The sequence below is a fragment of the Hyperolius riggenbachi genome, chromosome 4, assembly GCF_040937935.1.
Source record: "Hyperolius riggenbachi isolate aHypRig1 chromosome 4, aHypRig1.pri, whole genome shotgun sequence".
Classification (NCBI taxonomy): domain Eukaryota; kingdom Metazoa; phylum Chordata; class Amphibia; order Anura; family Hyperoliidae; genus Hyperolius; species Hyperolius riggenbachi.
The window spans coordinates 317,304,871-317,318,776 of NC_090649.1; the positions used below are offsets into that span (position 1 = coordinate 317,304,871).

Sequence of the window (13,906 nt, forward strand, 5' to 3'; positions counted from 1 at the left end):
GTGCATACATGTTTCCTTTAACGACAGAACCGGATAGTGCCTCAGTGTGAATTTCAGGTTCAAAAACATGAAATGTTTGCTTGCTTGATGACTGGTATAGGTAGAGTAGGGACCCTTTTCGCAGAGAAAACTTCAATGCTGGTGAAATGGTCCAGTACAGAATGTTGTTGTTTGCAATCCATTTTGAAAGCCAATAGCCTCCATTTTTGTAACCTGATTGTTTTTATTTCTATTAGAGTTTTGGCTTGATATGAGGGTTTTGAGTGCAGAAAATTAATGATTGATTGACTGTATGTAAATTGACCACTTCCCTATAAAATACTGGTCCCAAAGCAATAGGAGCATAGCTATCCTTGCTTGTGCCCTTGTCATTTCCTATCTTCCAGATCCTAATGCTGGGCATAGACGCTTCGTTTTTCTTTATCAATCGAGCCGCTGATGGCTCGATTGATCATTTCCGACAGGTCCGATCATTGCGCGCTCCCCGCTCGATACCCGCGGGCGGACAATAGCGGAAATTGAGCGGAAGATGAAGCGCCCGCGGGGACGAGCGGGAATCGATCCAGGCGCACGCGGGGCTGCGGCGGGAGTCGATCCGGCAGCTAATCGAGCCGCAGAAACGAACCGTCTATGCCCAGCATTATAGTGAAAGCTGCACCTATGGGATTCAAATGCTGGGCATAGACGGTTCATTTCTGCGGCTCGATTAGCCGCCGAATCGATTCCCGCCGTGTCCCCGCACTCCTGGATCAATTCCCGCTGGTCCCTGCGGGCGCTCCTTATCTTCCGCTCGATTCCCGCTATTGTCCGCCCGCGGGGATCGAGCGGGGAATCGATCCGCGCGGTGATCGGACCTGTCGGAAATTATCAATCGAGCCATCAGCAGCTCGATTGATAAAGAAAAACAAACCGTCTATGCCCAGCATTAGCCCATTTATACTTTTGCCCGGGCAGCTCCCATTGTCTTTCTTCTTATGTTCCCATTGATTGTATTCTTATGATGTTTCCACTGACTGCTTGTGACAGAGCTAATCAGGGTCAGCAAGGTTGCTGTGATTCTGATCACCTGTCTGCAACATAGAGGAAGATATTCCATTGACTTGTTGCTCTGCTAGCTTGCATGTATAAGTTTACATATCCTTTAAAGGCAACCTGAGAAGAGAAGGACATGGGGACTGACATATTTATTTCCTTTTAAACAATGCTAATTGCCTGGCTGTCTTGATGATTCCCCCTGCCTCTAATACATTAAGCCACAGCATGCAGATCAGGTGCTCTGATCCGATTAGCTGCATGCTTATTTCAGGTGTGTGATTCAGACACTACTGCAGCCAAAGAGATCAGCAGGACTGCCAGGCAAGTAACTTTAAGTCAACATTTTCCAGGGGTATAAATAATTATGGGCAGCAGTGTATATAAAAAAGCTATTCTAGAGCAAAGAAAAATCACATTGAAGGCAAACACAGAGCAATCAAAAATGACATCAAGTATTCACAGGTTTACTGTACTTTATAGTATTTGGATATAGGTCCACTGTGACTAGACTGATAGAAAATATATGGTATATGAGTTAAATGAGGACTAGTTGCACTTTGGGCTCAGGAATACATGTACCTACACACTGTGATCAGCACTGCAATTCATTTCCATCACCAGAATGGACAGCTGCTCAAATCTGTAAACTTGCTACATATCACTATTCAGGCCAAATACACATACAGCATGCAGATGCACTCATTGCAGTACTTACATTGCAGGACTTTCCCCCTAGCGAATTGTCCAAATAGATATATCCGCCGATGATATTTAGCTGAACACGGAGCAGAACAACAAGCATACACGTACTGTAAACTGCTACTATACTTCTGGTGAAGCCTGGGAAATAACAGACCAAAACGAACAGAATAAATGTTAGCAATGTGGTTTATATAATTCATTCATTCATACAGATGAACAGACCACTGAGAAGGGGCAATTTGTTTAACAAAGTTTATTCCAAATCCACACGATAAATTGTTTTGGTGTATAAAACTAAAACTAGGTACAGTACACACATGCAATTACTGTCACCCCAATCGCCCACAGGGATTGGGAATCAATCCCCCATGCGACAGTTCGGGGCCAGATGCTGTACAGATGCTTTGTCACAGTTACTGATATGTCAAAACACTTAAAAATGCCTAAAGCTGGCCATACACTGTTCAATTTTCACTCAATTTTCTTTTGAAATCAATATTAAGGGCTAAAATTAATAGAAAGCTAGATGCGCAAAGTTGGCTTTAAGTCAATTGTAAAATAATTGATCATATCGATTGTAATATCGATTGAAAACAAAAGAATCAAGGGATAATTAAATAGAGTATGGCCAGCTTTATGTAGATTTGACAAGCATTTTAAACCTTTTTTAAATGAAGCTTACTAATGCATTAAAATGCTTCTAAAATGTAGCACTTTTAATGCCTTATGTGTGGACAGCCACTAAATCTTTGTTTCTTCATAGAATTGCTTAAGCAAACCTGTAGCGAAAATAAACGTATGATATAATGAATTGCATGTGTAGTACAGCTAAGAAATAGAACATTGGTAGCAAAGAAGAGAGTCTCATTGTTTTCCAGTACAGAAAGAGTTAAGAAACTTCAGTTGTTATCTTTGCAAAAGAGCTTCTCTGAGCTCTTCCACCCCAACTTGGGTTGAAGACAGTCCTGTTTTCTGAAGCACTTAACCATGAAACAGTGAGAGACAGCATAAGATAAGATTTTACAACAGGAAAGTTCAAAGGGTCATTAACTCTTCCCTGTTTTACAGTTTAAAATACAGAGTGTGGTTTGTAAACTGCAAATACGATAGAATTTTGCAATGTTATATATAAAAAATAAAAATAAAAAAAAGAAGCTATTTACCTGAAAATAAAAACATGAGACTCTTTTCTTTGTCACTAATGTTCTATTCCTTATCCATACTACACATACAATTCATTATATCATAAGGGTTTTTTTTCGCTTCAGGTTTGCTTTAAACCTTAACCCTATTAAATAATAAAAAAAAAAAAGTTTAAATAACCTGGGGCTTCTACCAGCCCCCTCCAGCTGCCCTGTGCCCGCTCCGGGACAAACTGATCCTCCAATTCATCGTAGCGAACTCAGTTTCGTTCTAAAGGCCCTGTTCTAAAGGCTGCCCTGGTCCGCATGCCTCCTAATCGCGCACCTGTGGATGGGAGTGCTCTGCGCATGTGCAGAACAAAAAATGTCTGCTGCGCATGCACAGAATGCTCCTGTCGACGTAAATGTGATGGAGGCCGCGCATGCGCAGTGGCCCACCGACTCACCAGGATTGTTGCGGGGGACTGGAGGGACACTTAATGACAGCACAGACACAGGGCGGCTGCAGGGGGCTGGTAGAAGCCCCAGGTAACTCTTTTTTTTTTTTTTTGTACAGTTAAGGTTCCCCTTTCAGGCATGTAGAAGGAGCATATTTCATCATACCTATAGGTGTTCTTCACTTTCAGAAAAACTTGTAGATCACCTTGGGATTCTTGCGGGAGGTAAAGGGTTCCTAATACTTGCCATTGCTTCAATGTAGCAAGGGTTGTTACACCGATGACTCCCTGCTTGCTGGGCAGGACCAGCGCTACCATAGAGGCAAAGGGGGCAATTGCCCCAGGGCCCCAGAGCATCTCCATCCCATCTTAACTGTTGCTCCCTGGGGCCTCTGCAGAGTCTTTGGCAGAGCAGCTTCTCACCTGTGCTGGCGAACAGGTGACACACTACACTGCCAAAGACTCTCCAGGGGCCCTGGGGAGCACTGTTAAGTTAGATGATGATTGGGAAGGAGAGTCAGCAGCCAGCTCAGGGGTCCAGGAGGGAAATTTGTTGCAAAAAAGGGCCCCTAATGCCACATTTTGGTCGAGTGGGGGGTGTCTATTGGGGGGGGGGGGTCTCCGGATTTATTCTGCCCCGGGGCCCCACTGTTACTAGAACCAGCCCTGTTCCTGGAGACTGGCTACTTGACCTGATACAGGTTTTTTTTTAAGCCTGTAGACATCTTCCCCTTTCCACTAGTGGTATAAGATATGGATACAATCTTATTGATTTGAAATACCTGACATACTAGTCACATGTTGGTACAGTTCTCCACTACAGATTCCAGAAAGCCACTCCCTGCTGGCTACAACCTCTTCTACTGCAGGGATGAGATTTTAGCAAAGACATTCCAGGCACTGTCCTGGAATGCCTTTGCTTCTTATGGGCACGACTTCACGTGTCACTACTAATAATTAATGTGATAATCAGCAGCAACAGTGGCAGTTCTCCAACTGCCTAGTTCCTAGAGCCTTAGCATATATTCAGGGCACCCCGCCCCTTCCCTTTCCAAGAGGGTTCCCAGATCTTATCCATCAAATCCATCTGCAATTGAGTGTGAATGTCAGTTCAAGAGCTGCCAAAGCGCAAGTCCTCAGAGGAGACCTTTTTCGTATAATCTTATAAAAAGCCTTGGTACTAATCTACACACAGACATACTACATACAGAGGACACCTGGAGAATACTTTTTAAGCCATCCAAATTCCAAAGCAAAGCTATCAACTACAGCAACACCAGTTCATCCATCAGAATGACAAATTTTTATTTAACCAGCATCCATACTTGATGCTTTGTGATGACCACATACTTACTGATGATCTTTAAATCTTCCCAAATTTCTATCTTGTTTGCTGGTCTGCAGTGCATAAAATAAAGAAAAATAAATGTTAACTGTCCAAAGTAAAAACATTAAAGCAGAACAAATGTGAAAATGAACTGATGAAATAAACAACTCCATCTTTACTGATCATAAATAATACATCAACTCCCCTAGTCTTAGTTTGGTTGTAAAGATTAAAAATCAACGATTAACGTTTTGACTATGTCAGGTACATGTGTCCATGCAAAAAGGGCGTCGGGGAAAAAAGGGCGCGTGGTGTAAACGATAAGCAGTAATAGCGTTTATAAAAATATTGTGTTGTATCTCGTTTACAATGTTTTACATATTAAAACACATTTAACCACTTCAGGGTCATAGGTTTTTTTCCCTTAAAAACCAAAACAACTTTCACATTTCAGCGCTCCTCCCATTCATTCAGCGATAACTTTATTGTTACTTATCACACTGAAATGATCTATATATTGTTTTTTTCGCCACAAATTATGCTTTCTTTGGGTGGTAGATTTTGCTATGAATTATTTTATTTTATATGCATTGTAAAAGGAATAATAAGGGGAAAAAAAGGAAAAAAAATGATTATTTCTCAGTTTTCAGTCATTATAGTTTTAAAATAAAATGTGCTTTGGTACATAAAACCCACACATTTTATTTGCCCATTTGTCTGGTTTATTACATTTAAATTGTGTCCCTAGTACAATGTATGGTGATAATATTTTATCTGGAAATAAAGGAGCATTTTTCCATTTAGGGATTCTTAATACTTTTTCACGTATTACAAGACTCTTTTTTTGCAAAATTAACAGTGATATACTCTCATGACATCCGTATTAGAAAAGTCCCTAAGGTAACTATGTAAAAAAAAAAAAATTATGTAATTTTTTTTTAACAAGTGATTTATTTCTATAACTGTGGGGCAGGGTTGGAAGGGGTTAAAAGTGATAAAATAAAAAAAAATACTTTCTATATAAAACAGTATAGTGGCATAAAAAGGTGTATTTTACTTTTTGGCCACAAGATGGTGCTACTGAGACCGTGTTTCTATAAGGCCCGGTTCACATTAGCGGCTGCTATCCGGAATCGCCGTGCCGGAGCCGGACCGCATGCGGACCGGACGAAACGGACGCACGGCATAGCAATGAAAGTCTATGCGACCGTTCACATGCGTCCGTTTCGTCCGGACCGGAGCCGGACCGGATCCGGACTCCGGCGTCCGTTCCAACATGCGCTATTTTTTGGTCCGGCTGGTCCGGCTGACATATCCGGACCGGAGCCGGAATGTTGCATCCGGCCAATGGAAACCAATGAGAACCGGAGAGCGCACAACACACTGGCTATAAAAACCGGATGTTGTACCACACTTCCTATGCAGACTCTATGGTATGGTGGCCATTTTGGATGGGGACCACATGGCACCAGCGTTCACAGAGTGGAGCAGCAGTGACTTCATGCTGGAGCTCTTTGGCAGCAATATGGAGCAGGATCTGTCTGATAGCGAGGGGGTGAGGCCCTACACATCAGAAGACCTCATCCTACAGGTGCAACAGGTACCAGCCCTGTGGGACAAGGGGGATGCGGACCACAGCAACATCAAAAAATGCAGAGGCCTGTGGAAAAAAATTGCCAAGCTGTATGTGGAGGACTTTGAGAACTTGAGCAAGAGACAGCAAGGCACAGAGGGTATGTTGACTAGAAGTTTTTTTGGGGGGGGCTTGTGGTTTAAGCTTGTGATGTATTCAACTTTTGCTATGGATTTGTGTCACCCACGTGTTGCACACCCACCCGTGGCCCACCCACCTGTACCCCACCTGTGATGTATCCCACCCACCTGTACCCCACCTGTGATGTATCCCACCTGTGATGTATCCCACCCACCTGTACCCCACCTGTGCTGTATCCCACCCACCTGTGATGTATCACACCCACCTGTACCCCACCTGTGATGTATCCCACCCACCTCTACCCCACCTGTGATGTATCCCACCCACCTCTACCCCACCTGTGATGTATCCCACCCACCAGTACCCCACCTGTGATGTATCCCACCCACCAGTACCCCACCTGTGATGTATCCCACCCACCAGTACCCCACCTGTGATGTATCCCACCCACCTCTACCCCACCTGTGATGTATCCCACCCACCTGTACCCCACCTGTGATGTATCCCACCCACCTCTACCCCACCTGTGCTGTATCCCACCCACCTGTGATGTATCACACCCACCTGTACCCCACCTGTGATGTATCCCACCTGTGATGTATCCCACCTGTGATGTATCCCACCCACCTGTGATGTATCCCACCTGTGATGTATCCCACCTGTGATGTATCCCACCCACCTGTGCTGTATCCCACCCACCTGTGCTGTATCCCACCCACCTGTGATGTATCCCACCCACCTGTGATGTATCCCACCCACCTGTGATGTATCCCACCCACCTGTGCTGTATCCCACCCACCTCTACCCCACCTGTGATGTATCCCACCTGTGATGTATCCCACCCACCTGTACCCCACCTGTGATGTATCCCACCCACCTGTGATGTATCCCACCCACCAGTACCCCACCTGTGATGTATCCCACCCACCTCTACCCCACCTGTGATGTATCCCACCCACCTGTACCCCACCTGTGCTGTATCCCACCCACCTGTGCTGTATCCCACCCACCTGTGCTGTATCCCACCCACCTGTGATGTATCCCACCCACCTGCGATGTACCCCACCTGTGCACATATAACATACACAATGACCAATTATTATACATCAATTTATTGTAAAAAATTAATACATTTAAATTCACTCAAACTTGAAACTCCAAAATAAACACATTTCAACAAAACATATTAAAAACCAAACATTCACCCTCGTCCAGGTGGTGTGGTAAAATAAAGTCTCAGTTGGTCCCTGTTCCGCAGTGACACTACCCTTGGCCTGGTTGCATACCTCCGCAGGGGCATTAGTGGAAGCACATTCGGGGGTTCCGGAGTCTCTCTTTCCTCCTGCCGCACAAAGTTGTGGAGGATGCATGCTGCCTTCACCACGACAACTGCGTTGCCCGGTTTCAGCAGCATGGGCGTGTGGAACACCCTCCACTTTGACACCAGGATCCCAAATGTGCACTCCACCATTCTCCTTGCACGGCTCAACCGAGCATTGAAGTGTAGCTGGCTGGCATCAAGTCCCCTGTCTGGGTACGGACGCATTACATGGTCGGACAGGGCGAAGGCCTCGTCCCCCACAAACACATAGGGGTAGGCCGGTGCCCTTGTCCCAGGCCAGGGTCTGTCACGGGGGAGACGCAGTCTGCCTTCCTCCATCAGCCGGCAAAGGGTCGTACGCTGGAAAATTCCAGAGTCATTGGAACTACCGTACGACCCCACGTCCACGTACACAAACTTGTAGTCCGCATCTGCCACTGCCATTAGAACAATGCTGAAGTATTTTTTATAGTTGAAATAATGGCTGCCACTCCCCACGGGTTTCTGAATCCGGATGTGTTTCCCATCCAGTGCGCCAACACAATTAGGAAACTTGCACTCGGTCCAGAAGCCCTGGGCGATCTCCTCCCATTTCGTGGTGTCCGGCACAGGCATGTATCTGGCCCTCAGTCGCGTCCAAAGGATCCTCGAAGTCCTCACGACGATGCCTGCCACCGTGCTCTTCCCAATACGAAATGTGACATGTAGCGATGTATATGTTTGTCCAGTTGCGATGTACCTACAAGAGAAATAATCGAAATCAAATTTTCATGTCGTTACAGGAGAAAGGTACAAGACAAGGTGGCGGAATATACGGGATGCATATGTGAAATGGCTACGGAAGAAAAAACTTGCCGAACGAAGTGGCAGTGGCGGGGGAAGGCGACAAAAAGACTACCAATTTGCCAAGCAATTGTCTTTCATCAATGCAAGCCTGGAACCTAGACTGTAAGTACCACTACTGTGGGCAGGAACTGAGAGCTCATTTACCATGACTTCGGCCATGTATTGCTATGGCCTCAATTCCCATGGCTAGCGAACTTTTCTCACAAGCTTTATCAAATGTTGGGTAGAAACGGGTGATAAAGTGATTGCTAGTGTTTGCTAGCTCTGTGAATTGACGCCACATGCTGTTTGGCACACCAATAAATATTTTTTTTATCTACAGGACTGAAGACAATTTGGAGCAAGAGGAACCGACCCAGGAGGCACGGTTCAGCAGTGAGGAGAGCTTGGTGGATGATGACGTCGCCGATGTAACCTATTGCCCCGAGGCGAGGAGTAGGAGAAGGGAGTCCTTAATCACAACTCCGTCCTTTGATGATGACTTGGCAGAAGAGAGCTTGGATGTTGAGGTTGCAGGACCGAGTGTGGAAGAAGCTGAACCTCCACAATCGACCGCTATGGAAGCTCCAGGGGAACAAGAACAAAGTGAGGAGCACCGAGAGACTGCAGCACAACCAGCGCGCAGGGCAACCCCGACACAGGCCAGAGGACGGGAAGATGCTGCCACACCACCAGTGAGGACCACCACACCAGTGAGGCGTCGAGGTACCCTCCCCCCAACAAGGAGAGAGACAGAGTCCGAGATGTCCGGGGCTGTCTCCGGACTTCTCGGGATTCTTCAGAGCCACCAAACTCTCATAACCCGGCAGTTGCAAGATGAGGACAGGGGCCATATCATGGAGCAGTACAAGTCCCACATCACTACACTGCAATGTGAGCTCGACGCTGTACATGGGCACTACAGGGACGAGCTTAAAATGATGCATGAGATGCACAGAGGAGAAATCGACCAACTGCGTGCGCAGCATCATCAGTCGGTGGGCCAGCTGCAGAACATGATGCAGCAAATGCATCAACAAAGCAAGGAACTACTGAAATTGCAGGCACACCCGTGTTTTCACACTGTGATGTCTCTAATACCATATCTAGAAAAGGTGCCTTCACAAAACCTGATGGCGTGCCATTCCAATTTGCTGGAGGTGATTAAACAGCACATGGACACGCCATTATTGCAACCACCAATTTTTAGACCCCCACAACCAACAGCGGTGCCCACCTGGCAATCATCACAGATGTACACCGGCTACAGAGGCAGTCAATATGGGCCACCGCTGTCAGGGTCCAGCTCATCCACGACCAGCACCCAAGAGAGTCCAGATTTCCAGGCAGCAACTCCCACCTTTTCTAGTAGTGGTGCCGATACAATTTGAAAAAAAAAGTCAAATTGTTCCTGGACATGCTCCTCTGAATACCTCCGATCCTCGGAGGAAGGATACCATCACAGGGCTTTTTAACTTTTGGTTTTGCTGGACTTGAACTTTAGGGCCTGGTGTCCCCGAAAGACACTACCTGGGTCACAACCTTGTGCCTGTTGCACAGCACCTGTAGTCCTGCACCTGTGCCTTTGATTCCTCTTGTTCCTTACTTTGTTGATCCTAATCACTTGCACAAGACCCTTGGAGCCATGGGTGAAGGACACCTTCACTGGTCGGTGAGAGGCCTAGCCTTTTCACTGACCTGTGTCCTTCATCCATGGCTCAGAGGGTCCTGTGCCAGTCGTTAGGTTTTAGAAGCACTAATAATTTAGGGCCTGGTGTCCCCGAAAGACACTACCTGGGTCACAACCTTGTGCCTGTTGCACAGCACCTGTAGTCCTGCACCTGTGCCTTTGATTCCTCTTGTTCCTTACTTTGTTGATCCTAATCACTTGCACAAGACCCTTGGAGCCATGGGTGAAGGACACCTTCACTGGTCGGTGAGAGGCCTAGCCTTTTCACTGCCCTGTGTCTTTCATCCATGGCTCAGAGGGTCCTGTGCCAGTGGTTAGGTTTTTGAAGCACTTCAACTTTAGGGCCTAGTGTCCCCGAAAGACACTACCTGGGTCACAACCTTGTGCCTGTTGCACTGCACCTGTAGTCATGCACCTCTGCCATCGGTTCCTCTTGCTCCTCACTTTGTTCTTGTTCCTAACCACTTGCACAAGACCCTTGGAGCCATGGATGAAGGACACCTTGACTGGTCGGTGAGAGGCCTAGCCTTTTCACTGCCCTGTGTCCTTCATCCATGGCTCAGAGGGTCATGTGCCAGTGGTTAGGTTTTTGAAGCACTTCAATTTTAGGGCCTAGTGTCCCCGAAAGACACTACCTGGGTCACAACCTTGTGCCTGTTGCACTGCACCTGTAGTCATGCACCTCTGCCATCGGTTCCTCTTGCTCCTCACTTTGTTCTTGTTCCTAACCACTTGCACAAGACCCTTGGAGCCATGGATGAAGGACACCTTGACTGGTCGGTGAGAGGCCTAGCCTTTTCACTGCCCTGTGTCCTTCATCCATGGCTCAGAGGGTCCTGTGCCAGTGGTTAGGTTTTTGAAGCACTTCAACTTTAGGGCCTGGTGTCCCCGAAAGACACTACCTGGGTCACAACCTTGTGCCTGTTGCACTGCACCTGTAGTCATGCACCTCTGCCATCGGTTCCTCTTGCTCCTCACTTTGTTCTTGTTCCTAACCACTTGCACAAGACCCTTGGAGCCATGGATGAAGGACACCTTGACTGGTCGGTGAGAGGCCTAGCCTTTTCACTGCCCTGTGTCCTTCATCCATGGCTCAGAGGGTCCTGTGCCAGTGGTTAGGTTTTTGAAGCACTTCAACTTTAGGGCCTAGTGTCCCCGAAAGACACTACCTGGGTCACAACCTTGTGCCTGTTGCACTGCACCTGTAGTCATGCACCTCTGCCATCGGTTCCTCTTGCTCCTCACTTTGTTCTTGTTCCTAACCACTTGCACAAGACCCTTGGAGCCATGGATGAAGGACACCTTGACTGGTCGGTGAGAGGCCTAGCCTTTTCACTGCCCTGTGTCCTTCATCCATGGCTCAGAGGGTCATGTGCCAGTGGTTAGGTTTTTGAAGCACTTCAATTTTAGGGCCTAGTGTCCCCGAAAGACACTACCTGGGTCACAACCTTGTGCCTGTTGCACTGCACCTGTAGTCATGCACCTCTGCCATCGGTTCCTCTTGCTCCTCACTTTGTTCTTGTTCCTAACCACTTGCACAAGACCCTTGGAGCCATGGATGAAGGACACCTTGACTGGTCGGTGAGAGGCCTAGCCTTTTCACTGCCCTGTGTCCTTCATCCATGGCTCAGAGGGTCCTGTGCCAGTGGTTAGGTTTTTGAAGCACTTCAACTTTAGGGCCTGGTGTCCCCGAAAGACACTACCTGGGTCACAACCTTGTGCCTGTTGCACTGCACCTGTAGTCATGCACCTCTGCCATCGGTTCCTCTTGCTCCTCACTTTGTTCTTGTTCCTAACCACTTGCACAAGACCCTTGGAGCCATGGATGAAGGACACCTTGACTGGTCGGTGAGAGGCCTAGCCTTTTCACTGCCCTGTGTCCTTCATCCATGGCTCAGAGGGTCCTGTGCCAGTGGTTAGGTTTTTGAAGCACTTCAACTTTAGGGCCTGGTGTCCCCGAAAGACACTTGGGCAGCTATGCCCTACAACTCTTCCAGCACAAAGTTGGTGGTTGGTGTTCCTTAAAACTGACCGGGCTATACCATAGATATGTTAATTTTTTGTCTTCCATGTTGGAAGAATGTTTCCATGTTGGAAAGTGGTTGTTTTTGCAATAAAAAAATTTGTTTTTACATACCTCAGTGTGATGAGTAGTTGTTCTTGTGGTGTGACTGCTCTCCTGAACGTGGTATCCTTCTTCCTAAGGTCATCCTTCACCATCTCCAAAAGGGTATCAAACCTGTCAGGAGATGTAAAGGAAGAAGCTGTAAAGTATGTTGTGGGACAAGGTGTTGGGTGGAGGATGGGGGAGGTGTGTTTACAGAGGTTTGGGAGTGTTGTGGAGGGTGGGGGTGTAGTGTATAGCTAGGTATACAGGGGTGTGGGGGTCAGGGTGGTGTGTTTAGCTAGGTATACAGGGATGAGGTGTTGTGGGGGTGAGGGTGGGGTGTTTAGGAATGGTGGGGGTTGGTGTATTTAGGCCTATATACTTACAGGGGAATAGACATCCGAGTGTAGCTGTAGAACTTCTGTGGGTGTCGTCTGAGGTCCCGGTAGAGGGCCTGGAACTCTCCCTTCCTCTGCCTCCTGGCTAGTAGAGGGTGCACCCACCATCTCCTGCGAGGAGCACGCCTTCTCCCCACATAGTAGTAGGTAAACAACAGGAAGGAGAGAATTCCCAGGTAATAAGCGTAAAAAATGACTGGATCCATGGTCCCAACTGCTGTCTCTGTATCCAAGGATGGTCTCCACACGTCCAGCTGTCTCCAACAATGACCCCAGAGCTTCTGCTGACCTCCCAGAACCCCAGGTATTTATACAGGTTGTTATCTCTTTAAGAATCCGGATCCGGACCGCAACCGTGTTCATACCGCACGGAAACCGTATGCAACCGGACCGGATCCGGACCGGATCCGGACAGGAACCGTACGGTTCAGGTCCGATCCGGATCCGGTGCGGTCCGGACATCCGGTGCGGTTTTTGCAAAACCGCAAGTGTGAACGGGGCCTTAATAGAACACAGCCGAACATGGAAGTGTGGGGTCTCAGAGCTTGTATGACATTTACAAGCTCTCCGAAGCCACGGGAACGGTGATCGGGATTGAGAATCAAAAGATTCTCACATCCTGATCACAGATGGAGGGGGCTGCGACGGTGGATCGACAGTAAACAGCGCGGGGATTGTGAACGCGACGGTAAGGCAGAAGTACGCATATCTACCCTCCTGATCCGCTCGTGTAGTTTAAAGGGGCGTGGATATGCGCACCAAGGATCCTAAAGTGGTTAATAATGTGTACGAAATTGCGAAATTGTGAAAACGATAATCTTCCCTGTTTTAAAAGTGAAACTTATAATTACGTTTGTTAAAAACGATAATATATGTATAATCGTTATAATTGTATAATATTGTGTATAACCTTCATTTATAATTTCTTCATGTAATAAAATCTGAAAATATTGTTTATAAATATGAAAAAAATATATAAATACGCTCGTAATAACTGTTGTTAAACATTAGTAAATATTACTAACATTTTACTACAACTAAACCTAACCCTACTCTCATACAGAACCCTCCCTTTACCTATCCCCAACCCTTAGACCCCCCTGGTGGTGCCTAACCCTAAATCTCCCCTGGTGGAACCTAACCCTAAGACACCCCAGGTGGTGCCTAACCCCAAGACCCCCCTGGTGGTGCCTAATCCTAAATCTCCC

General features: G+C 47.0%; 1 protein-coding gene across 2 annotated transcripts in view; it reads right to left on the reverse strand.

Moving 5' to 3' along the window:
* The window catches only part of PEX3 (peroxisomal biogenesis factor 3), a 46,209-nt gene that overhangs the window by 21,269 nt on the left and 11,034 nt on the right, over nt 1-13,906 (reverse strand). For both annotated transcript variants that reach the window (XM_068231699.1, XM_068231700.1), the window contains exons 5-6: nt 4,671-4,714; nt 1,751-1,875 (exon numbers count right to left, since the gene is read on the reverse strand). In XM_068231699.1, coding sequence (XP_068087800.1) covers nt 1,751-1,875; nt 4,671-4,714 — 169 coding nt within the window. The remainder of the gene's footprint in view (nt 1-1,750; nt 1,876-4,670; nt 4,715-13,906) is intronic.